Source organism: Eutrema salsugineum, unplaced genomic scaffold, assembly GCF_000478725.1.
Source record: "Eutrema salsugineum unplaced genomic scaffold, Eutsalg1_0 scaffold_3, whole genome shotgun sequence".
Lineage (NCBI taxonomy): Eukaryota > Viridiplantae > Streptophyta > Magnoliopsida > Brassicales > Brassicaceae > Eutrema > Eutrema salsugineum.
The window spans coordinates 558,291-582,714 of NW_006256756.1; the positions used below are offsets into that span (position 1 = coordinate 558,291).

Here is a 24,424-nt window from a genome sequence, read left to right on the forward strand (position 1 = left end):
ACCAAACCACATTTGAGAGCCGGTTCGTTCATTCAGGCCCACTAAAATAAGACTATAATGGGCCTTTAAAACAAATTACAAATAACGAAAACTTCTGAATCAATAAGAAGGTTACTCTAAGCTAGCTTCTTAGCGACGACGATAGAATCAACCGTCGTCCTCCGATTCAAGCAATCTCCGATCTCTATAGAAAGGGCAATCTACTAACCGTGGCTCCGGATATCTTACGACGGTTGTTTCCGTCTCGGACCCGAAGAACTGCCCCAATTTTCCCTTTGACCCGGCTGGAGATGAACCTTTTCCGGTTCTGCTCCGGTCTGAAAGTCCTCGGTTATTTCATGATCCTTCTCGTCGCTGGCGTCGTCGCCGTATCTTATTACTCCGTGATAGTTAGCACATGGTGGCCGATCTTAATCGAAAGCGGCCATGGAGCTCTCTCAGCCCTCGCCTGTTTAATCGTCTTTGTTTTCCATTTCCTGGTAATTTCAAGTCAAAAAAAAAAAAGGTCTTATCGTTTTAAATTAGGTTGCTCCAGCTTCGTCTCTGTAATTGAAGTTCTAGAGTTTTTCTGCTTAACCATAAACTGTAAAATTATTTAATGTAGCATGAAACCTGTAGTCGTCAATAGATTGAGAAATGCAATGGTCTTAATCCCCAAATGCTCCGAATTTTGCGATTAATTTATCAGCCATTAACCAGCTTAGATACATATTCTGATGAGATGATGCTTGCTTGTAGTTGATGATGCTGTTGTGGAGCTACTTCACAGTAGTATTTACGGACCCAGGTTCTGTTCCTGAGCATTTCAGAAGAGAACTTGAGGGTGACAATTTGGAGGCGGGTACTTCGACAGATCGGGGAGCTTTTAGTTCTTTAGGTTACTGTCCCAAATGCCGGAATGTTAAGCCGCCTCGTTGCCATCATTGTTCTGTTTGTAAGGCAAAACCCAATTTGTATACTATGTTCTGCTTAATGTATGGTTTCTAGTGATAAAAATGAAAGCTTTACTCAGTTTATGTTTTCCTTATGCAGGTCAAAGATGTGTTCTCAAGATGGATCATCACTGTGTTTGGATTGTCAATTGTGTTGGAGCCCGCAATTACAAGTTTTTCCTTCTTTTTCTGGTAAAAACCTCTTTCCATTAAAATCTTGTGGTTCGAGAAATAATGTTTTGGGTGGATTACTCAATGTTGCTGATTTCTTCGTTGTTTTTTCGATTTGTAGTTTTATACGTTTCTTGAGACAATGTTGGACGTTGTAGTCTTGCTTCCTAGTTTCATCAAATTCTTCAGCCAAGCTATGAAACATTCTTCCTCCCCGGGTAAACTGGCCTCCCTCGTTCTGGCATTCGGTGAGTATAGAACTAGAACGGTTCTTTTTCTTGCTTTCTTTTCCCCAGGAAGTGCTTAGCTTTCTTTTTTTGCTCATTTTCCGTCTTTATGTTTCTTACAGATTCTATCCCCTTGATGCAGTTCTTAACTTAGCATTCGTTCTCAGCCTTCTCTGTTTCGTAGTCATGCATCTCTCTCTTCTCTCGACAAACACTACTTCAGTCGAGGTAACTCTATTTTGCTGGCTTCGACAAACAAAATCTAAAGCTTGAACATGCGATTCTCTTCTCTGAATCATCGTCTTGGCTTTTAGGTTCATGAGAAAAATGGAGAAGTCAGGTGGAAATATGACTTGGGAAAAAGGAAAAACTTCGAGCAGGTGAGGCTTCTTGTGGTCCTTTTGTTTTCATTATTCCATAGAATATCTTAGTTAAATTGATAAAAAAAACTCTTTTCATTTGTTGCCATTTTCTTGTGGTGAAGGTTTTTGGGAAGAAGAAGGCGTTTTGGCTCCTCCCATTGTACTCTAAAGATGATCTCGATAACATAACTTCACTTCAAGGCCTTGAATTCCCGACTCGTTCTGACATTGACCCTTGATTGAAACAAAAATCAATCAAACATGGTCGCAACTTTGTATAAAACTCTCTTCTCAAAATGTATTTCTGGTAGTACATTACATTGTTGTAATAGTGAAAATTTGATTTGTGATTAAATTCTTTTCAATGTGTGATCTCCACCAAAACTCTGTTAATTTCACTTTCCGGGATTTTTCATCAAGGATAAGCAAGATACGACGACGTTGACCTGATTTATTTATTAACGCCCGTTAAGCTTAAGTATTGTGATTGTGAAGCTTGGCCTTCACGACTACTAGAGTACTACTATTGCAACCCTACCACCATTTTCTTCTTCGCCGTTATCTTGCTGTTAGCCGGAGATTTTCTTATGCAGCTTACCGGTCTGAAACTCGACAGGCTCTCCGAATACGGCGGCAAGATTTGTCGGTTTGGGTTTCCTCTGCCTCGTTTGAATTCAATTGTTATGTTTAAATGAATTTAAGACGATAATAAAGGAAAACTTATAGAGTTCCTCTGTATTCATAACATCAACCCAAAAATGAGATAGATACATTTGAATTTTGTCGTGGTTTGGAGTATGCGGAGAGAGTGCTACGCGCATGAACATCAAGAGACACTTGCTTGAGCTCATAGAGTGACGTGTAAAAACAATAGACCCACGACTTCATGCAAACTCAATCCTTCGTGGCGCAAACCTTCATGCTCAGTCCACAGTATATAAACTCCTTCTAAGCCCCGTTTCTCTTCATCCATATCTCACAACAAACAAAAAGAAGAAAATGGTTAAGCTCTCTCATCTCCTCGTCGCAACTTTCGGGGTTCTCCTCGTCCTTAATGGCTGCCTCGCAAGGCAATCGCTAGGGGTTCCTCCTCAGCTGGGGAACGAGTGTAACCTCGATAACTTAGACGTTCTTCAGGCCACCGAAACTATCAAGAGCGAGGCTGGTCAGCTCGAGTACTGGGATCACAACCATCCTCAGCTCCGATGTGCTGGTGTCTCTGTCTCTCGTCTTGTAATCGAACAAGGCGGTCTCTACCTTCCTACCTTCTTCACCTCCCCCAAAATTTCTTACGTCGTTCAAGGTCCATATCTATCATACTCACATAACAACCTTTCCAATCAAATATGTATATATCACGTTAATGAAGACAATCTTCTGACCCCATATTTATCTCTCTTTCTCCTTTTTTTTTTCCTATAAAATTATAGGAATGGGTATTAGCGGAAGAGTGGTCCCTGGATGTGCGGAGACCTTCATGGACTCGCAGCCTATGCAAGGACAACAACAAGGACAGCCATGGCAAGGACAAGGACAGGGTCAGCAAGGACAACAAGGACAACCATGGGAAGGACAGGGACAACAAGGACAACCATGGGAAGGACAGGGACAACAAGGACAACCATGGGAAGGACAGGGACAACAAGGACAACCATGGGAAGGACAGGGACAACAAGGACAACAAGGGTTCCGTGACATGCACCAGAAGGTGGAACATGTCCGACATGGAGACGTCATTGCCATTACCCCAGGCTCTGCCCATTGGATCTACAACACCGGAAACGAGCCACTTGTTATCATCTCACTTCTCGACATTGCCAACTACCAAAACCAACTCGACCGCAACCCTAGAGTAATCATATACACCGACAATCATTCACAATTAGAAGATCTACCAAATCATTTTAGCTAATATACAAGTTCTGCATTTGTAATTCTGTGCTATAGGTGTTCCGTTTGGCCGGAAACAACCCACAGGGTGGTTTTGGTGGTCCCCAGCAACAACAACAACAACAGAACATGCTGAGCGGTTTCGACCCTCAAGTGTTAGCTCAGGCATTGAAAATCGACGTTAGGTTGGCTCAGCAGCTTCAGAACCAACAAGATAACAGAGGAAACATCTTCGTGTCAAGGGACCTTTCCAGGTTGTGAGGCCGCCTCTTAGACAGTCCTACGAGAGCGAGAAGTGGAGACACCCAGGTGGCCAACCACAAATCCCACAAGACAACGGCCTCGAGGAGACTATCTGCAGCATGAGGACCCACGAGAACATTGACGACCCAGCCCGTGCTGACGTGTACAAGCCCAACCTCGGTCGCGTGACCAGCGTCAACAGCTTGACATTGCCCATCTTGCAGTATGTTAGGCTCAGCGCCACCCGTGGCATTATCCAGGGTGTAAGTACAATTAATATAAATATAGATCATACATTAAGAATATTACTAAATATATTTTTAAAAATTATTCATCAGAAGTATTAAATCAAAATACACCTATTGTATATACTAAGAAAAGCAAAAGTCATATCCATATTACTTATAGATCAAAATAAAATATTTAAATTGTGTATTTAATTCATATATAATTTGAGTTTTCCTTGTCAGAAAAGATAAAAACCGTAGGCTAGCTATATGTATGTGACAATGACGAGCATGGTCTAACGAACATTATTTCAGAATGCGATGGTGCTTCCAAAATACAACATGAACGCGAACGAAATCTTGTACTGCACTGGAGGACAAGCGAGGATTCAAGTGGTGAACGACAACGGACAGAACGTGTTGGACCAGCAGGTGCAGAAAGGACAGCTTGTGGTCATCCCACAAGGATTTGCATACGTTGTCCAGTCCCGCGGAAACAACTTCGAATGGATTTCTTTCAAGACAAACGCTAACGCGATGATCAGCACTTTGGCTGGTCGAACCTCGGCCTTGAGGGCATTCCCACTAGCGGTCATAAGCAATGCTTACCAGATCCCTCTCGAGGAAGCTAGAAAGATCAAGTTCAACACGCTTGAGACCACCTTGACTCATGCGCGCGGTGGGCAACAGCAGTTGATCGAGGAGATAGTCGAGGCTTAAGTTAAAACGTTTTCTTTTTACTAATAAAGTAGCGACATGGTTGCTATTGTAATGGTCAGTTTGTTGTAATCATGCCCACTCTAAGCTTTTAACGTATATGTAAAATATGTGTCTGATGAACACACCGGCACGTCACTTGTATGTAACCCTTTCTCATCAATAAAAGGGGAGTTTAGAGTTACATTCTCTGGTGATGAGTTGTTTTGTTTCAACTCATCCTCTCTATGAGCCCGATGGCCGTCAAGGGTCGGTCAGTGAACAGCCGCTGGAGTTATGGCAGTTTCGTGTCGCTAGAGTTGTTGATTCGCACCACCAATAATCTTCGAGTCGATCGAACAGTTTATGACTCGCGGGTTAGTTCACTGTAGACAGCAGTTTTAAGCAGATACATCACCAGCACAAGCAACGAATCGACCGGAATACATTATATTTTATTTTAAAATATTAGTTTTAGTTTTAACTTTGAAGACAAATGCTTAAAATTATAATACGAAATTTTCGTTAAGATAACTATAATGTATCATATATTCATATTTGCATTTCACTCATGAACTTTACAATAAAATTGTGGTCAAATCCCTTTCAAAATTTCACACATACCTATTGCAATATATTATTTGTAATTTATAATGGACTTTAATGCTTTTACATTTTATCGAGGTTACGCTATTGTGCATTATGATTTATGTGGCCTGAAGGAGGCCCAAACTAGTTCGCTTCCGCCAGGTTTGGAAACGGGGTTTCGAGTATCCTTATCTAATCCTCATGAATTACCCAAATTCTTGAATAGAGAGGATACAGACTAAATAATTGTAATGTTATTGTATTATATATATGCAAATATTACAAAATTTTAAAACTTTTTTTAAAAAAAATTATTGCTCAAGTACTCCTAAAATTTTCTGTGATTTTATGTTAATACGTTAGGTTCAGGTCAGCTGCACATATGATATAGCTGCTAATGCTAGCGAAACTCCGATCAAAACTCCGAAACATATATATAATTAACAGGCTGTAATCGGGTAAGAAAATGATTTGGAAATTTCTGTGGTTTTAAATATGATGGGCTAACAAAATTGTTTGCGTAAAAAGAGAAAGAAGCCCATAAGGCCCATTTAATAGTAATTTTGGAGATAAATAAAAAATGGAACACATATTCCTCTCTCATCCAGACCAGATGTCTTCTCTCTCCTCTCTCTCTCTCTCTTCTCTCTCCTCTCTCTCTCAATCGAGCAGCTTTTTGAATCGGCCGTAGGTGAGAGACGAAAGGTGGTTTCAAGAACAAGGCCTAGGTTGTTCGAGAAGAGAGATTCTTTTTTTTTTTTTTTGAATATATAGAAGAGAGATTCATGTACCGTGCGTCCGCTCGCAGAGGCTAGGATCCTCATCCAAGATTTGATTTTCCTTCGACCCAGTGCAGATGTGCAGTTACACGGTTATTCCTCCAATTTCAATTTTTGGCCGTTCGATCATATCCCTTGTCATCCAAGGGCGTGGGTTGATTCCATTTTCAAATACCGTACAAGTTGATCTCAGTTTCCATTCGAGTTCCTTTCCAGTTAGACGGTTAGAGCATGGATTCAAAATCTACCGTTGGATCATAGGCATTGTCATCCAAGGGCGGTGAATTGCTTTCCATTTTACCACACCGTGTATCTGAATCGCAGCTGATTCCAGTTTCAATTCGAATTCAGTCCCAAATTCAGATATTTTACCATGCGCCTAGAGAGGTATATATATTCTTCCCACGGCTCCAATACAGTTCCATACTCTCTTAATTTGTTTGTTTTTACACATTTTCTCACTAATTTCTCTCTCTCTCGAGCTTTTTCCATCGTCAACAATGGCAGAGAAACTTCAGAGCTGGACTCCCATCAAGGAAGCGATGGAGGAACTCTGGGCGGCGTTTCTCCTTCCACCGAGAGGAAGTCTGAACTTGTTCTGCACAGTTATGATGGATCATGAGGACAGATTCCCAGCTGTGTAAGATCTTTGATCCTCCCTCTCTCTGTTGATATTCATATTTCAAATTGCTATTTACCTTTCAGATTGCTATCTATTCTGTTTTGATCACTCTGTTTCGTCTATTCTGATTTTTTTTTATCACTCTCTTTCATCTATTCTGATTTTTTTATCACTCTCGTTCAGTTTTCTGAAGAATTTTCTCCAGATGTTCAACTCTATCAGAGGATCACCTCCGGATGATGATCTCTCTGACTCCCTGACGAAGATCATACAAGAAACAGACGTATCTGAGACTCTGAGGATGATCATAAAAAGGAGTGGTGAAGAAAGGAGCGGTCAAATCGTATGGAATTCCAAGGACGATGCAGCATATGAGGTTTTTTTTTTATTCGATTTTAAGTTTTAACCATACGATTTGCTTTTATTTTACTCTCTGCTTCCCTCAGATCTACTTTGTTACCATTTAATTGATTTCTTTATTGTTTTTCCTACAGTTAGTTTGTTTTGTAGCTTTGATTTATTTTCCCAATTTTGTTATTAATTTTGTTATTTTATCTCCTCAGGTTCCCCGAAAGTTGATGGCGAAACAATTTCATCACGTCAAGGAGCAGATGAGGAAAAGAGAACGAGAAAGAAAGCAGAAGAAACAGAAGGCAGCGCTGGTGGAAGAGAATGTTGAAGAGGAGACCCCCACAACTGAGGAAATTGAAGCAAATAAACGGATGTTCAGGAAGCAAATCGAGGATTCTACTAAGCAGTATGAGGAAGCACAGAGGGGAGCTTTTGCTGAGACCTCCTTTGACCGGAAGCTAGGCAAACTAATTGCATATTGTAAAAACCATGAGAACCGAACCAAAAATATCGGGAAGCGCGAGTAATTTCGACGTCTTGGCGCGCAATTTCCTCGTCTTGGGTTGCTCAACACTTTTTTAATTTTCTTTTATATCATATATTTACCTATGACTACTTTTAGGCCACTTTATTATATATCATACTTATTTACCAATCTATCGTTGAACTATAGTATTATATTTCTATATATATGTTGACTATCTGCTGTCGAACAACAATGTTATATTTTCTGCTGTTGAATAACAATAGTATTATATTTCGCTGTTTACTATCTCATACTATATTCCACTGTTTACTCTCTACCCTCGAACAATATTATAAGATTAAGACAAAAAAATAATAGCAATATTAACAAAAAAAACGAATAAAGGAAAAACAAAAAAGCTTGGATCGTGAATGGCTTCGGCAAACGTGATTTCAATAAAGCAAATATGGAGTCAGATTGATGGGTAATATAATCTGTAAAAGCAAAGCAACCAATCGTCATATATCATAAGAACAAGAATAGATATGTAGTCGATAGGTTTTAACACATTTGTGTGCCTTTTTAGCCACTTATAACCTTGTAATTATTATATATTATTGTTGTTGTTACTGAAGCAGGTTTCTCATACGCCTGATGTGGTTCCTCGGCGTATGGAACTATTTCTTTGCTCTGCAAAACGATGCATTGCTTTAATTCTAGCCAATCTATTTGGACGAATACTACACTTACACAGGTATCCTTTATTCCTCTACTTCTTAACTCTCCAGTCGACTCATAGCCATACGTCCATATCCTGCTGTTGTCCCATTTGATTGAACTGCGGAGTCTTGGTAGGATCCGTGATCCAAGTTTCTTTGTGTTTGATGCAGTCCTTGTAGATATTTCATAATTTTCAGTATGTATATGGAATTAATTCATGTTTTATTCTTGGTAGTTAACATCTCTAAATACTCCTGTATCGTGGGTTTGATTGCTAATAATAATTGTTTTACCCAACTTCAAACGCATTAATCTATCCTTTGCATTTCTCTTGGCAATTCATGATATTGATACAACGCATTTTCAGTATGTATATGTGGATGTTGTTATTAATTCGTTTGAATTGGAAAAAAAAATGTTGCTGATATTGTTAGGTTATGTGATGATGAATTGTCAACAGCTGAGGAGGAGCCTATTGACAAAGTTGAAAGTCGAAACTTGAAACCAAGTTTTACATGGTTATGATTGATCAAAAGACAAAAACCTCGATATTCGGAATCTATCATCGCTGCATATGTTTTTCCAATGCTTACTGTCATTAGATAATATTTCCTTCCATAATCTTTATCGGTCCATTAGATATTTCCTTCTATAATCTTTATTGGGCCATGGTCTTGTTCTGATCATTACAACAACAAATAAAGGTTTTTCACCTGGTACGCACGTAATTACATGATGGCGGCGCATACAACCTAAATATAAAACAGAAACTGAAATTTAATTACTAATTAATGCTTACGTCCCACATTCCTATCCTTTAAAATCCGTTCAATATTTTGTTATATGTTTTGTTACAGACATACGTGGAGAAGGCATCGTATGTTCAATCGAAGCTATACAAATGGGAAGGAGACGCAAGAACGTTCAACAAAACTGGACCGTACATCGAGATGGTGACATCACCGAACAACCCTGATGGGACCATCAGAGAGCCGGTGGTGAACCGTACGGAGGGTTGGAAAGTGATATACGACTCGGTAAATTATTGGGGCCACACTACACTCTCCATCACTCGCCGTCGTCAAGACCACGACCTTCTGCTCTTCACCTTCTCTCAGATCACCGGTCACGCTGGGTCCCGTATCGGGTGAGTCAAACTAACCACTTACAACGGCGCCGTTCTTTTCTTTTTTTACTCTATTTATGTTTATGAGACAAACGTATCCGATCCGATCGAGTCATTTGAACTTTTCAAGTAGTAAGTGATATTACTCACCGAAACTTGTCGGAGAGCTTCTACGACTATGGTTACGAGAAGATGAGGTCACGGTGGGAGAGGGTACGATAGGTCGTAGAGTCTGGTGACACATTCACTTTACCTAATACCCGCAAGCCTTTTGCAACTTCTTTGGCAAAAATAACTCGACTTATCCTGGTATTAAACCACAAACCTTTGACCAAAAAAAAAAACCACAAACCATTTTGTGTGTGTTGAATTTGTGACGGTCTTAGTCGTCCACTAACGTTTTGTGATATTGAAATGGTTGGGGTGCAAAGACGAGAGAGATCTCTGAAGTCTCTTCAAGGAAAAAAAGGTTTCGACGAGAGGAGAAGACCGATGTGGCTGTGATAAGAAGTACGTACGCGTCAGCATGCTTAGCCGCGACGATGACTTTGACGTCTTTCTCCACAGACTTGCCACCATCAAGGATTTCAAGTGCATTGAGCCTTAATTTATTGTTTTTTTTTTTCTTACTCATATGACATTTCAATAATGGTTTTCTTTTAGTAATGTTAAGCACAATATGTATGTATAATTAAGTGGTGTTTTCCTTTTCTCTCAATTTACTACCTTATTATAACGTTAAAGGTTGTGGTAAAATCCCTTTCAAAATCTGACACATATCTATTGCAATATTTTAATTGTCTTGTAATTTATAGTGGAGTCTAATGCTTTTCCATTTTAATTGTTAGAGATTATATGGGCCTGACGGAGGCCCAATCTAGTTCGCTTCCGCCAGGTTTGGATACGGGGTTGCGAGTATCCTCATTTAGTGTAGTGTGTGATTAAGCTTAATACGCCAAACAGTCCTTAAATAATGAAGGCAAAAGAAAAGACCACATGACTGTCTGAAACATATTTTTCTTTTCTCCCCCCCCGGCCAAATACTCTACTTTGGATTTAAATCTCTCCCGAAGAAAAGTTCGATTGTGCCTATCCACATCCAAACTCGCTAAAACAAACTTCAGAGGAACAACCCACGAAAATATTCACAGAATTTATTAAATTAAAGGTTATTCGGGCCCAAACGCCAGTTAGTTTTGGGCTTTTCGAATATGTCGTTTATTCCTCGCATCTTGTAAATATTTTTGGTTGTTAATAAAAAATAATAGAGAAAATTATCTAGGATAACCCAAAAAATATCATGATTAGCTGAGATAACCCATCAATTTTTTATTACTCACATAACATGTGTTTTCTTAATATTTTACATCAGTTCCGAAATTGCCTTTATGACAATTTTGAATAAATTAGTTATGAAAAATTTGAATATTATTTTTCAATTATTATTAGATATTAAAAATCTTTCCAAATTTTAATTAAGATAAATATTTAATGAAAAAAAATCTGAAAGTATAGTTTATCCTAAACCACAAAAGAATTTTTTAGTCTACCACTATTCGTAAACTTTATCCTAATCTGCCAAATCTCCGCAGATATAACATAAATATACCAGAATAACATTTGAAGTCTATCACATAAATACATAGTTTAAGTTAGTCTTACGATTATAAACCAACAATATACAAGTCCACCGGTTTGGATTTTCTAATCTGCCACAATTTGTAGACTTTATCTTAGTCTGTACAATCTCAGCAGATATAACACAAATCTGCCAGAGTAAAAAATGAAGTTTAACATACATATGCATATTTAAAGTTAGTCTACCGATTATCAGCAAAAAACATACAAGTCTACCCATTGGAATTTTTTAGTCTGCCACAATTGGGAGACTTAATCCTAATTTGTTAAATTTCTGCAGAGTAAAAATCAAAGTCTACCATACAAATGCAGATTTGCCGATTATCAGCAAACAACATACAAGTTCACTGGTTTGGATTTTCTAGTTTACCACAGTTTTTATATTTTCTCCTAATCTGCCAAATATCTGTAGATGAACACAAATCTGCCGAAGTAACATTTGAAGTCTACTATATAAATGCTGATTTTAAGCTGATCTACCTATTATCAGCTAACAAAATATAAGTCTACCGGATTTGCATTATAAATCTACCAAAAACTTGTGGATTTGTCAAAATACACAAACTTAAAAACGTATCAATTTGAAGTCCACCGAAATGTGAAATATTCCATTAGTTATGCTTTTCAAAGTATGAACAAATGAGTAAATTATTTTTTTTAACTATTACCTTTTTAGCAAATAAATTATATGTGTAAGGGTAATTTAGGAATAATATCTTCAAATAATCTTCAAAAATCTAGAGAGGTTATCATAGTTATTTTTCATATTTTTGGGGTTATTGTGGCAAATGTCCCTAAAAAATAAGAGGAAATCACACCCCAAAAAAATATATGAGGAAATTGAGGAGAAAAAAAAATCACAAATTCCCTTTAAGCTGTTATTCTCTTAGGGTTTTGCCTCCTGAAGATGCTAGACACAGCCGATAATTACGATGCGAGAATTGAAGAGATTGAAGACCGGATCAGTGCTTTACCCGAAGAATTGCTTGTGATGATACTCTTGTCTATCCCGATTAAAGAAGCAGTAGCGACCATGATTTTGTCTAAGCGATGGCGTTTTATGTGGACGATGTTGCCTAAGCTTGACTACAAAGAATACGATGACGAGAGCAAGAATAGCGTTTGGTGGTTTCTTGACAAATCATTGCAAGTCCATAAAGCACCTGTCTTAACTAACTTGTTTATGCAACTCGGTCGATGGTGTCCATCAGATGCTGATGTGGGAAAGTGGGTTGCGAAAGCTGTTGATCGCGGCCTGGTTTTTCTAAAATTCGAGCTCCGCTGGTCCGCAGAACCAACCAAATTGCCCATGACCCTTTACTCTTGCAAATCTCTCGAGATACTGACTCTTTCCCACAAGGTTCTTGTGGATGTTCCTTCTTCCGCCTGGCTCCCATCACTGAGAGTGCTCGAACTAAACCGTGTGGTTTATAAAAACGAGGATTCTCTCATTAGGCTCTTATCAAGCTGCCCCATTCTCGAGGTTATTTTTGTGACACGGGAAAAGGATGACAATGTGAAAAAGTTCACTGTGAAAACTCCTTATTTATTGGACTTATGGTATAGTAATGATAATATATCGGACAATGATGTCGAAGATACAGATAGTTGTGTGGCTATTGATACACCAGCATTAACATGCTTAGACATCAACGATAATTCAGGAAACTATTGGTCGATTGAGAATACGCCTTGTTTGGAGGAAGTGTACATCAATGTTGATCGGTCTTTCCCTAATGTTGACAAGTTCTTAAGATCTTTCTCAACAGTCTTATTTCTTGAGTTGATTTTGACTGAGAACATGGTAATCTATCTCTCTCTCCCCCTCCCTTTGTGATCACATTGTTGTATCTACGTATGACGTTTTGACCATTGCAGATTGTGTGTTCTAGCACCATCAAATTCTCTCGACTGACAAAATGTAAGATATTTCCGTGTGACACAAACTGGATGGGTTCATTTGTGTCTTTCCTTCATAATGCTCCGAAACTAAAGTTTCTTATAATTGATTATGTACGTATCCTCCTCACTAAAAATCTAATCAAGATGGGTATTTTAATGCATACTAATAGCAAATGTTGCTTTTCAGAAAGCAACCCATCGACCCCCGGTTACCTCTATTTCGTGGAGCGACTCGAGCTATGATCCCGAATGCTTATCATCAAGTCTGGAGAAGTTTGAGTTGATAGATTATGGCGGAAGGGAAGAAGAGCAAGAATTGGTAGAATACCTCCTAACCACCGCTAGATGTTTAAAGACGGCGACAATCTACTTGTCCACCTTAAAACTTGAAGACGAAGACATAACGATGGAGGAGCTGAAAGCTATTCAAAGGGTTTCAATAACATGCCAGCTTTTTTTCAAAACTTGACAGATATAGTTAATGTTAACAATATCTGTTATATGAGCAGCTTCAAAAATAGTATATTCGTATTCAGAAACAATAAACAATGCTAGATCAAATGATCAATCATCATGTTTTAGATTGTACGTGAACAGAAAATTAGATGTAGTCAAATACAGTCATATCAAGCCTCTTCATAGTTAGGATCTTCGATCTCCTCTACACAGTAACTTGAAGTTCAGTCATGAACTTTTCAATGAAATTGTGGTGAAATCCCTTTCAAAGTCTGACGCATATCTATTGCAATATTTTATTTGTCTAGTAATTTATTGTGGACTTTAATGCTATTATATGATACAAAGTTATGGAACGCGGAATAAAAAAAAAAAAAAAAAAAACTATTTTTTTTAATTGCTTTTGTTCCTAAAAGTAAAGAAAATATACTCAACTTTTTTTTAAAAAAGGATATATAATTGTCAAGTAACTTCTGTTATATACTATAAAAATTAGACACGCGAATAATGGATTGAGACTTTAATATTGATCGTTGTTCAATATTTTTTTAATATTACACATTAAAATTCTTGTTAAAATCATGTGTTTTTGGTTATATGATTTATAAATTTTAATTTAAATCACGTATTATTCAATTATACGGATTTACTAATGTATTTGATCTCACAATAGATTTTGGTGGATTTGCAAGAACTTATTTGTTAAAATATAGAGACTTAAATCCAATTTTTTTTTTTGAATCTGTATATACTTATTAAAATCAACATGTTACATTTTAAAATCAATAAATTTTACTTGGATTTATAAATCATTTACAAATTCTTAAATCAATTAAAATACATAATTGAATAACACTTTTTAAATCTTATTATGCATGTCTCTCTCTTCTTTATTTCTTAATACACTCAGATTCTGATCCAACATCAGCCGCATTGTTTAGACATAATTAATGTTTACAGTGAAAGTTGGTTGATTTTATAACTGTGTTTTGACTTTTGAGTTCGAGAATGGATCCTCATTAAGATCCTAATGGCTTTTTAATCTGCAATTTAGATTTACTTAAGAATTTTTCCAGACAACATTTATCTCATTGATTTGAAATCCATTTTAAAGTCTTCTAACTGACTTTTCAAGTATTTTCTTTAGTCACATCACTTACTACTTGGTTGATTCAATATTTATTATGTAACCCTTTATGCTATAAATGCCATTTTTGTGCACTTGCAGAGATTTTAATTTCTCCATGTTCAGATTCCCAGGTCATGAGGACAGATTCCGTTAGGTAAGATGTTTGATCCTCCCTTTTTGTTACATCTTTTGATATTTATCTTTCAGATTGCTAGTTATTGATCGATTCTGATTTTTGATCACTCTGTTTTAGTTTTGAAAAAATTGCTTATCTTTCATCGTACTCTGAAACAATAAACAATGCCAGATCAAATGATTCTCACTCTTTGCGAGTTATCTGTTTGATTCTCACTCTTTGCGAGTTATCTGTTTGATTCTCCCTCTTTGAGAGTTATTATCTCTTTGATTCTCCCTCTTTGCGAGTTATCTGTTTGATTCTCACTCTTTACTAGTTATCTGTTTGATTCTGACTCTTTGCTATCTTAGACTGATCTTCTGATTTCTGATCTCTTTTTCAAGTTTCCTTCCCACCTTCGTGGACATGTTCAATGCTATACGTGGATGTCCACCGATTGAAAAACTATCTGATCCACTCCAGGCGATCATCAAAGAAGTTGGAAAGAACGGTGATCTTGTGTGGACTCTAAACAGGATGCAGTTTATAAGGTGACTTTGATTCTGTTCATAGGTTTCTTTTAATTTGATTTAAGCTATACTACCTTCTTTTGTTTCCCTCCATTTAATTAAGCTTTTTCACTACGTGAGGGACAAGATTAAGAAAATAGAAAGAATACAGAGGAAGAAAGTTAAGGATGTATCGATGAAACAGAAGATTGAGACATGTTTTCATATTTTGAGCTCTCTCCAAAGCGCTATTGAGGATCTGTGGATCATCGTCCTCACTCCACCACAAGGTGAACTAAGGTCTCTCATCGCTGTTTTGATGATGGAAGATCAAAGGTTCTTGCCTGGGTAAGTAATTCTTTCTTATTTTGCTTCTTTTTTTGGTTGTTACTGTGTTTGTTGGAATTGATCTTTCTATGTTTTTTTTAGGTTTCTAAATGATTTTCTCTTTTTTTTTTTTTGAATTGAATCTAAATGATTTTTCTCGAAATCTATAATCACGCATGTGGATTAGACACTAGTGATCAAGACCTGATGAAAATTTTCCACGGGGTTGAATGGGATCCAAAAGATGATCTGGAATATGAGGTGAGGTTGGTTTCATAGATTTTGTTCAACTATGTTTCATAGTTTTTGTTTGCGATATGAGCATAGTTTCTCTTTATCTAAAGCGATATGAGGCTGTTCAATTGTTCACACATTTTTTCTTTTCAGTTTCCAAAATCGCTGATGCAGAATCTGTTTGAGGAGTACGAAGATGTACTGATGGGAAATGAGGAAGACATAATCACGGATGAGGTTATTGAAGCAAACAAGTTGAAGAAGAAGATGTCGATGCAATTGTCGTTTGATAACTATGTGGAAGGGAACAAGCTTGCTACTCGTGAAGGGAAATTTGGAAGAAAGGTCACCAAAAAAGAAGCATCTGCGAAAATCACCATCAATCGTCTGAAGAACACTGTTAAGAAGCGTCACTAGTAGAATGAGTTGAGAGATTTTATATACGTTGATGGCTGTCGGCTGATATATGGGAGAAACAAATGTATAAGCAAACCATTCATGGTTAGAGCCAGCCCGATAAATAAAAACAGACCCACACAATTCTCTCCCTAACTGTTTTACTAATATCAATTCTCGGTGGAGTAATATTGTTAAGAGCGATGAGATTTTGAAAATATTTTCTGATTATCTTTGGTACAGAAGTTTGCTCATGGTAGAAACTTCTGCTGCCTTTTGTTTGTCCTGCATCTCATCATCTTTTTTTTTTCCCTACAAATCGAAGAATTTCAATGGTTCAATGCTGGTTTCCGTATAAGAGCAAATGAAGCTGAACAACTCGCATAATCAGAAAGGTTTAAAAGACTTTTTGTATCAGTTCGCCCCCTTCCCACAAAACGTGGGCTTACTATGGTTAAAAGCCCAAGCTTTTTCATTAGATATTCATAATCTTGATTGAGCCATGGGCTTGTGATCTTTTCAAAATTCCAATCAAGGCTTTTGACGTAGTACGTAGGCAATTACATGATGCCGGCGCACACAAAACGTGTGCTTTTTATGAGCCATGACTATCTTAATCTAATAACTAACATTCCACTCCAAACCATTTAATATTTTAAACCAATTAATATTGCCATATAAAAATACAAAAAAAGATAGATAAAAATTGATTATTAAAATAAAAAATTGATTGGACCTGAAGGGTGTTGTTAGTCTGACTGAGAAAAGTATTATTAAGATTTCAGAAGAGATAAAGAAAAGTCCCATAATTTAAGAGAATAAGATCATATCACTTAATCCTATCCCCTCAGTAAAATCTGCTTATCAAACTAGAAACCGTAAGGTTTCGATTTCACATTTATAACACATGAGAGAGAGCTTTTTTTAAAGTTCTCAAATGAAACAAACTACAAACAAATTCTCCAATACAGCTTTTTCTACTTGCTTCTTTTTTCTATAGCTTGCTGGCTAGTAGGGTCGGTACCTTCGGCCTCCTCGGTTACCATCATGATCATGACTGCTCTCTCTCCCTGACCCTCCGCTTGAGCCGTTATTCCGGTCAACTCTTCTGGGTCGTGGTGGTGGTGCCATCTGCATACCAGGCTGTTGCCTACATAATATACACAAATATGGTTTTTTCTTGAGATACAGAAGCAAATGTAAAGATGAATTGAAAGAGAAGGATGACGAGATTTGGATTCAAGAAAAATTAACTTACAGAACATAGCCAACTCGGCCATCGGGAAGAAGCATTGGAACCATTTGCATCCCTGTTGGCATTGCTCCTCTACCATAGATCATTGGCTGCTCAATCCATAATTGAACTCAAGTTTATACAAGGTTGCTGATAAAGACTTTTTAGAGATGAGAAACAGGTCTTTTCATAGAAATATATATGTACCTGATTAAAACTACCGGCAATACCCAAACCAGCACCCATAGCACCATAAGGAGGCGCAGCAAAACCACCAAACGTAGGATGCGCAAAGGGAGCAGGAGTAGGTGTAGCTCCGTAAGAATAAGAAGAAGGGTCATGTTTCCTTTCCGCCTGGGGTTTAGCAAGCACAACTTCTAGCGGTTGACCTGTAGTTTGCAAGTTTGTGGGACGTGTTAGTCAATAACATCTCTTTAGACCAAAATAAACAAACGCTATTAAAGAGAAGTCATGACGTTCAAAGTTACTCAATCCCCATCTTCTGGATGAGTAAGAAAAACTTACCGTTGATTTCATATCTCTCGGAATCTTTGACAGCCTTCAATGCACTAGACCTTTCAGCATAGTGGACGAACCCAAAATCACGCTTTCCACCTTTCCCAGGAGGCGTGACGATTTTAGTCACTTCTCCATGCCTTTGAAAGAGTTCCTTTAGTTCCTCTGTTGAGGTATTCTCTGGAATGTTCTTCACATAAAGAGCTTTCACCTGAGCATATAGCACAATAGAGATTGTCACAAAAAAAAAGCGCTAGAGAGAGAGTTCTTGTGCAGATAGAATGAACCCTCCATTTAATTTGTACCTGAGCAGCAGCAGCTGAATGCTCAGGAGAGCTTTTCGGGTCTGCCCAAGTCACAGTTGGAGCGTTACCCTCAAGCTTAAAATTAGAATCTATCATTTTCTGTCTTGAGTAATCAGCACATGCAGTGTTATAGTATAACACAAATGCAAAACCACGGTTACGAGTGGAATTTGTTGGGTCCTACAGGCACCAAGAAGATAATTAGTAAGGGAATTAAGCAAAGATCAACCATGGCAATCAGATTGACTAAATCTTCTTACTTTTATGAGCTCGATGTTCTCCACTCCTGGACCAACATCCTCTATGACTTTTCTAAACTCATCCTCAGTCCAGCTCTTTGGGATGTTACCAATAAATAATCTATTCTTTGTTTCAGAAAGGGAGCATCTTATGGTTTTTCCCTGTAAAAAAGTTAGATATAGCCATATAGGTTAAACGGAAGTAGTTATGAGTACAATGTAAAGTGTAAACTAGCAACGATCAATAAGTTTAACGGTTGAGATTGCCTTAAACTCTTTACTGTGCAACTCCTCAATTGCCTTTTGTGCAACGTCTTTCGTTTTGAAAGCTACAAAAGCATAGCCTTTGCTCTCGCCAGAGTCCCTATCTTTCATCAGTCTCACCTGTAAAAGAAAAGTTAAAAGTCAGCCGTAAATACAAAGAGGATCATGCTAAATTGGACACATAGATTATTGCTGTTCCAACCTCGAAGATCTCGCCTAATCCTTCACATAGATCCCTCAGGTCCTCTTCTCCAACATCCCTTGGGAGCCCGCCAATGAAAACTTCAGAACCCTGAGGAGGAAGTGAAAGAAGATGGGAATACTTTTCCCTTTCTTCTTCATCAATAGGAGATGCAGATTTCTCTTCATCGTCCGCTGTCTCAATATCAATATGGTTATCGTCATCTTCACCTAATTCTTCCTGACCTTCTTCCCTATCCCCTTCTTTTCTATCACCATAATCCTCCACATCATGTTCTTCTGCAATTTGATTGCCACCATCATCACCCTCGTCGTCTTCTTCTTCTTCCTCTTCTTCATATTCTTCTACTTGTTCCTCCTCCACTTCATCCTCCATCTCACTGTAGCTACCCTCCTCGAAATCCACACGGTCGTCAACATCTCGAGCGTCTGACATGAGGTTCTTGCAAATGATATCTGGTCATCCAATAACCATACTTAAGAAACTGTTAACCTAGAAGCTCAGGTGGTAGCTGTTAAAAATGCAAAGAGCTTATAACGTATAGAAAAAGAGAGGCAGAATTGGATGGAATGAGAATTGCTCTTTTTCGTTTTCTTTCTACACTGAATAGGATTATAGGAGTGTTTGAAGTTAAGAAGAGATGAAAGGTAAAAACTAAATTTAGGTTCTTGAGGTGACAGAGATTCATCAGAATTGAACTGAGGCGTATAATGCGATAAATATGAAAACTTTGAAAAAGAGCAAATTTGTGTATTTGATTCCAGATCCAATTGCCGTTGATAAGCTCAGCTCATAAAGGAGTCAAATTCTTAAGAGAACAAATCAAACCATACCCGAAGCACCCAGTCAAATTCGAGATCGTGACTCACACATCTCACAGAAAACAAAATCGAGCAAATCTCACTATTTGAAACTAAAGAAAATCGACACCCAAAAGCAAATTACTCACCAGCTCAGCTCAGAAATAAAGGAAAAATCTGAACTCGAAACAGGCTCAGAAACTAGGGTTTATCGTTTTTTGTTTTGTTTTTTTTAGGGAGGGAACAAAATCGAAGAAGATGAGAGAAATCTACGAAACAACCAAAACAAATGTATAAGAAAAGTAGAAATGGAGAATTTTCTCGGCATACCAGACCGTGTTTGTTTTCGAATCGGATAAATTGGGAAATTGGTGTTTCGGGGAATTAGGGATTTCGCTTCGATATCCGACGAAAACTGTTAACTCAACTGGTCGGCTATTTCTCCATCTCCGGTGGAAGAAGACCCTTTACCACTCCTGGGCTGTGATCACATGTAACGCACCCACTTCACAACACTAAGAAAACGCTTTTTAAGGCCCATTTAGTTTCTATTGGGCCCATACCTTTCTAATTCTTCATTAGGCCCATTTGCGATCATCCGTGATTCGCCCAGCCCCGCTGTTTTTGTCGGGGAAGATGAAAACTGCTTGCTGTTTCGCGTCTCTCGCTTGACAGTTGACACATTTTTTTTAACGTCTTCTATCTCGCTTGACTTATATTTTCAACTTCACAACATTTTTGGTCAGGTCTCAATTATTTATTTCAACATTCTTTTTTCTTTTGTCGTCTGTTTCAAAATTCTAAGAAACTCAATTGATGTAAAAAAAAAGGAAACTCAATTAACGCTTTATGGTGTTCATTTGTCTACAAATCATACACTCATACTGTATAATTATTAAGTAATAAACTTGGTAGTGATATTAATACAACAAACTTGGGTCCAACTGATAGACTTCATGGTTTTTATTTATTTTGTTTGCTATAATTAAAGAAGCATTTATCTTAGGTGGATGTGGAGTTGTGTGTAACGTCGAAGACAAGACTGATAGTGTTGGAATCATGTCACATGGGTGATGTTCTTTGCTCGTGTCTCAAGTTGCAAAGTTGCAGCTTTTTTATTGGTCATTTTTGCATTAAATTAATAAAAAAGGTAGCCAGAGGAAATTTCTGTTATCAATTACTTATTTCAAAAAATGCCATCATTGCTTTTAAGTTCAGTAACTAAATAATATCATAACATAAATAAAGATAGTAAGATCATGATTTGTAGTTGATAGTCTAATTGCAATCATTTTTTTTTAAAGTACAAATACCTATGAAACCCAACATATTTATATAGAGATTAATTAGTTACATGATTACATTTCCAATCTTCATTTTAAAGCTACAAAAAAAAGAAACACACCCACACTAAAAAACACATGATACACCAATCTTAAAGCTCATCAACACAAACTACAAAAGTCATCGTTCTTTTTTTAGTCAAAATATTATTTATATTATATATAGGAAAAGAACTATTTGAAAATGAGTAAGTAAAATTCATGACCGTTGATTTTTTTTGAATCATCTTAACCATCGCCTATAATCACTAGTAGAAGCAGGTGAGATCTCTCCTCCACCACCAAGAGACTCGGTACAACAAGAAGAGTAATTTGATTGTTGCTCCAATGCACCCAATTGTGAACCTCCTATACTCTTGAAACTTGGACTCCTTAAACTCTGGCTGTTACTATTACCATAATACCCTCCTCCAACCTCCACTGGCGGCTGCGGTGGAACCGGAAACGAGAGCCGTTTTCTAGCTGACCCAGTACGGTCTTTCTCAGGCGTTGAAGGCCGTTGCCTCGGTGCGCTTTGAGACCGGATTCTAGCCTTTGCTGATTCCGTGATCGCCATGTAATTCGGCAATGCAGCGTTTGAAGTCGTGGTCGTAGTAGCGGTACAAACGCTATAACCGCTTCTTGCGGTGAAACTATAGTTAGACCTCAAGCTAGGTGTGTTCGATGTGTAGTTGTAAGCTGACCGGTCGTCTCTTTGAATCCGTGGACTTGCGGACCGGATTTGTATCGGTCTTGATTTAGCCGGAGACGGTGTAGCTGATGAGAAATTGTGTGTTTGTTGTTGTTGTTGGTTGTAATGATGGCTGGTTCTTGAGGGTGAATTAGGCCTTTGGCTACTACGGCTTGGACTCGCTCCGGTTCTTGAATAACCGCGGGTTAAATACGGTTGAGAAGTATCGATTTCCACGGTTTTGTAAACCGGTGCTCTTTGATCCGTTGAAGCTCGTTTATCCCACGGTTTAGAAGACATCCATCGGTCTAACCATTTCGGTCTCTCTTCCTCTTCTTCCTCGTCTCCCATAGATTGACTACCTCTCGTTCTCCGAATCTTACATCAGCAATCAAACCAAATCAGACACTGTAATTAAACGGTATACAAAAGAATCAATTTTGAGGCTTTTTAATTTACCTGATGAGAGAAAGCTTGTGATAAACTGTTATTGTTACTCTCTCGTCTCAACGCAGTGTCTCGTCTTTGTTGCAACATTGCTTTCACTTCTTCAATCGTGTGTGGTCGCTCATCCCAATCTTCCGCGATGCTGCTTCCTTCTCTTGACTATACAAGAACCATTAAAAAAGTCATTGGCTAATTGCTGAGACAGAGCAACAATGGTGTTTGGAATCTTTCTAGATCTTCTTACCATGGATCTTCTGTCTGAAATGTCTTGAAGATAACGAGATTCAAGGACACTGTGAGTGTCACTGAAAGCAGATTTGCGACTACCGTCGTGAGACAAGCGTTTACGTTGGTCAAGAACACGTGACTGGACTCGAACCAGAGCTTGCATACACCTTAGTGTCATCTTTGCTTGCTTCCTCACATTGTGACCTCTCACTAGTGCTTGTAACTTCACTAACCCTTTCAATGCTCTTAATGCTCTTCTTGCCTAAATCAAATCCCAGTTACCGTTAATTACTTTTAGTATTAAACATGAATATTAATGAGTTAGTTATGTTGTAATTAGAACAAAATCTGCTCACCAGATAACCTCTGAAACCTGTTTGGATGACAATAGCTGCGTTGTTTTCTCTTGCGGTATAAGTCCGTCTTGCGAGAATTGGTAACTCCGTCGTCGGAGGGTGAGTTTCCGATGCGGCGGAGACGGTGGCGGGCGGTTTAGATACGGCGAATCTCTTTTCTGAAACAGAGGATGAAGCAGTTGTGTTTGTCACCGCCGTTTTGGTAGGTGTCGGTGCAGAGCCGTCTTTTCCGACGACGGAGGCCTTCGCCGGAGAGTCGTGATTCGTCGATTTTCTGAATAACCACCGTCTTTTCTCTTTCTTCTGTAGAAAACAGAGCATTTGAATGAAACAAATAATCTTCTCCAAAAACAAGTAGATTTGAAGAGAGTGAAAGAAACAAGATTTAGAGATCTCTCGACAGAAACAAACGAACCTTGTCTTCTTCTTCCTCGGCTTCATTAACGTGAGCATTGTTGTTGTTTTGTTCTTTCTTGGTCGGAGATCGGAAAGCTCGTTTAACGGCGGTGAGCCAGGAAGAAGAAGAAGAACTGCTCTTCTTCCCCATGACGATTTGGTCAGATAAAGATTTCACAGTCGACAACACATTACAATCATCTTGCTGTTTCCGGACATTAGAGGATGAGATTTAGTTTAGATTCTTGCGCAGATGAGGAAGATGAAGAGAGAGAGAGGAGGAGTGGTGGGTGGATCTTGGGAAACAGAAAGTATCAATAAATTTGGAAGGTTGCTTAAGAGAGAGTTCTGCTGACTCTGACCGCCTCTTTAACTGCGACCATGACAGCGATGACTCTTCCTCTTCATTTACTTCTTTCCTCCCCACTTCATTTATTTTCTTTATTTTATCACACATTATCATGTTCCTAATGCTTGCATTTTTCATAAATTCAAGAACATTCAATTCTATAATAATTAGAGTTTTGCTGTATTCAGTTTTTTTTTTTTTTTTTTCATGTCATTACCAGTTCCATTCTGTTGTGCGGAATTCTGTTTTATTAAGAGATGATCCTACAAATTAAGAATTTCTACATTAAAAAAAGTCATAGGAGTACTTAACTAACTCTCATCATATGTACATATGGTTTATCAACATGATTGACATTTTCTATCATGCATCATGTCAATCGTAGTGGCCTTTTGAGATTTGAATACGGATATATGCTGATGTTTTGTACTCCCACATATGACAACCATTACTACCGGATTAAGTTTTTTGTTTAGTCTTACTAGTGTTCCAGTAAAGAAGATTTAAGAATCCATATTATTATAGGATAGCATACCAATAATTCCTTCCGAATGCAATTATTGATTGATTAATTTTCTCTTTTATAAAAATCTCTGTTTTATTTTCCTTTGTTGCTTCATCTTGTGACTAAACAAGCTAGGAAAAAAAAAAGACATGATGTTGTCAACAATCATTTGATTTTAGATAGACCTGGCAGGCTGGCACGACCCTATGGCTATATGCATGTTGTTTTTGTTTTTTGGGTTTGGCTATACGCATGGTTATTGAATACATACACAGCTAGAAGCCTACTTGTGAGTTGTGAGCGTACGGATAATAATTCAAAAAAGTAAAATTAAAAAAATTTCGACGATTGTGATTCATGTATTCAAGAATAAAGATAAAGATAAATAAATCATCGAATTAAGTAAATCGACATTTGTTAAGAAAACAAGTGGATAAACCCAACTAAAACCAACTATTTTAGTC

The 24,424-nt window shown here is 37.8% G+C and overlaps 7 protein-coding genes and 1 pseudogene across 11 annotated transcripts; 6 read left to right on the plus strand and 2 right to left on the minus strand.

The window, feature by feature from the left end:
• The first annotated feature begins 126 nt into the window (after positions 1-126).
• LOC18015064 (probable protein S-acyltransferase 12) lies at positions 127-2,122 on the plus strand. Of its 2 annotated transcripts, none has more exons than XR_002898757.1 (7): positions 127-479; positions 739-934; positions 1,033-1,124; positions 1,225-1,351; positions 1,453-1,558; positions 1,645-1,710; positions 1,815-2,040. XR_002898757.1 is itself a non-coding variant. In XM_006396266.2 (7 exons), exons 1-7 carry the CDS (start codon positions 291-293, stop codon positions 1,929-1,931), a joined length of 873 nt encoding a protein of 290 aa, XP_006396329.1. In that variant the 5' UTR covers positions 127-290; the 3' UTR covers positions 1,932-2,122. The 2 variants fall into 2 exon arrangements, 1 of the variants encoding a protein (XP_006396329.1); XM_006396266.2 differs by having other exon boundaries at positions 1,473-1,558; positions 1,815-2,122.
• A 569-nt stretch (positions 2,123-2,691) lies between these two features.
• On the plus strand, positions 2,692-4,937 carry LOC18015065 (cruciferin CRU1). Its single transcript, XM_024154312.1, is given in 5 exon segments — positions 2,692-2,995; positions 3,123-3,544; positions 3,640-3,811; positions 3,814-4,088; positions 4,368-4,937. Coding segments are annotated over 5 exon segments (1,578 nt in total). The 3' UTR covers positions 4,773-4,937.
• A 1,015-nt stretch (positions 4,938-5,952) lies between these two features.
• LOC18014910 lies at positions 5,953-7,745 on the plus strand. Of its 2 annotated transcripts, XM_024154421.1 has the most exons (4): positions 5,953-6,207; positions 6,332-6,755; positions 6,921-7,113; positions 7,301-7,745. In XM_024154421.1, the coding sequence occupies exons 2-4, from the start codon at positions 6,616-6,618 to the stop codon at positions 7,613-7,615; spliced, it is 648 nt and encodes a 215-aa protein (XP_024010189.1). In that variant the 5' UTR covers positions 5,953-6,207; positions 6,332-6,615; the 3' UTR covers positions 7,616-7,745. The 2 variants fall into 2 exon arrangements, with proteins under 2 accessions (XP_024010189.1, XP_006396332.1); XM_006396269.2 differs by having other exon boundaries at positions 5,953-6,755.
• Positions 7,746-8,254: 509 nt separating this feature from the next.
• Positions 8,255-10,007, plus strand: LOC112085123 (annotated as a pseudogene).
• Positions 10,008-11,945: 1,938 nt separating this feature from the next.
• LOC18014911 (putative FBD-associated F-box protein At1g05080) lies at positions 11,946-13,409 on the plus strand. The gene is made up of 3 exons (XM_006396270.1): positions 11,946-12,842; positions 12,917-13,051; positions 13,128-13,409. The coding sequence occupies exons 1-3, from the start codon at positions 11,946-11,948 to the stop codon at positions 13,407-13,409; spliced, it is 1,314 nt and encodes a 437-aa protein (XP_006396333.1).
• Positions 13,410-14,631: 1,222 nt separating this feature from the next.
• On the plus strand, positions 14,632-16,253 carry LOC112085221. Of its 2 annotated transcripts, XR_002898777.1 has the most exons (4): positions 14,632-14,679; positions 15,045-15,497; positions 15,664-15,737; positions 15,864-16,253. XR_002898777.1 is itself a non-coding variant. In XM_024154375.1 (3 exons), the coding sequence occupies exons 2-3, from the start codon at positions 15,684-15,686 to the stop codon at positions 16,125-16,127; spliced, it is 318 nt and encodes a 105-aa protein (XP_024010143.1). In that variant the 5' UTR covers positions 15,037-15,497; positions 15,664-15,683; the 3' UTR covers positions 16,128-16,253. The 2 variants fall into 2 exon arrangements, 1 of the variants encoding a protein (XP_024010143.1); XM_024154375.1 differs by lacking the exon at positions 14,632-14,679 and having other exon boundaries at positions 15,037-15,497.
• Positions 16,254-16,861: 608 nt separating this feature from the next.
• Positions 16,862-20,142, minus strand: LOC18015006 (heterogeneous nuclear ribonucleoprotein Q). Of its 2 annotated transcripts, none has more exons than XM_006396271.2 (9): positions 19,997-20,142; positions 18,867-19,321; positions 18,668-18,784; positions 18,422-18,562; positions 18,162-18,341; positions 17,866-18,067; positions 17,548-17,729; positions 17,365-17,450; positions 16,862-17,256 (listed from the first exon to the last, which is right to left on the minus strand). In XM_006396271.2, exons 2-9 carry the CDS (start codon positions 19,299-19,301, stop codon positions 17,115-17,117), a joined length of 1,485 nt encoding a protein of 494 aa, XP_006396334.1. In that variant the 5' UTR covers positions 19,302-19,321; positions 19,997-20,142; the 3' UTR covers positions 16,862-17,114. The 2 variants fall into 2 exon arrangements, with proteins under 2 accessions (XP_006396334.1, XP_024010055.1); XM_024154287.1 differs by having other exon boundaries at positions 19,816-20,129.
• An 841-nt stretch (positions 20,143-20,983) lies between these two features.
• On the minus strand, positions 20,984-23,427 carry LOC18015007 (protein IQ-DOMAIN 1). Its single transcript, XM_006396272.2, has 5 exons — positions 23,126-23,427; positions 22,711-23,013; positions 22,371-22,616; positions 22,139-22,285; positions 20,984-22,057 (listed from the first exon to the last, which is right to left on the minus strand). Exons 1-5 carry the CDS (start codon positions 23,255-23,257, stop codon positions 21,233-21,235), a joined length of 1,653 nt encoding a protein of 550 aa, XP_006396335.1. The 5' UTR covers positions 23,258-23,427; the 3' UTR covers positions 20,984-21,232.
• Between the last annotated feature and the right edge of the window lie 997 nt (positions 23,428-24,424).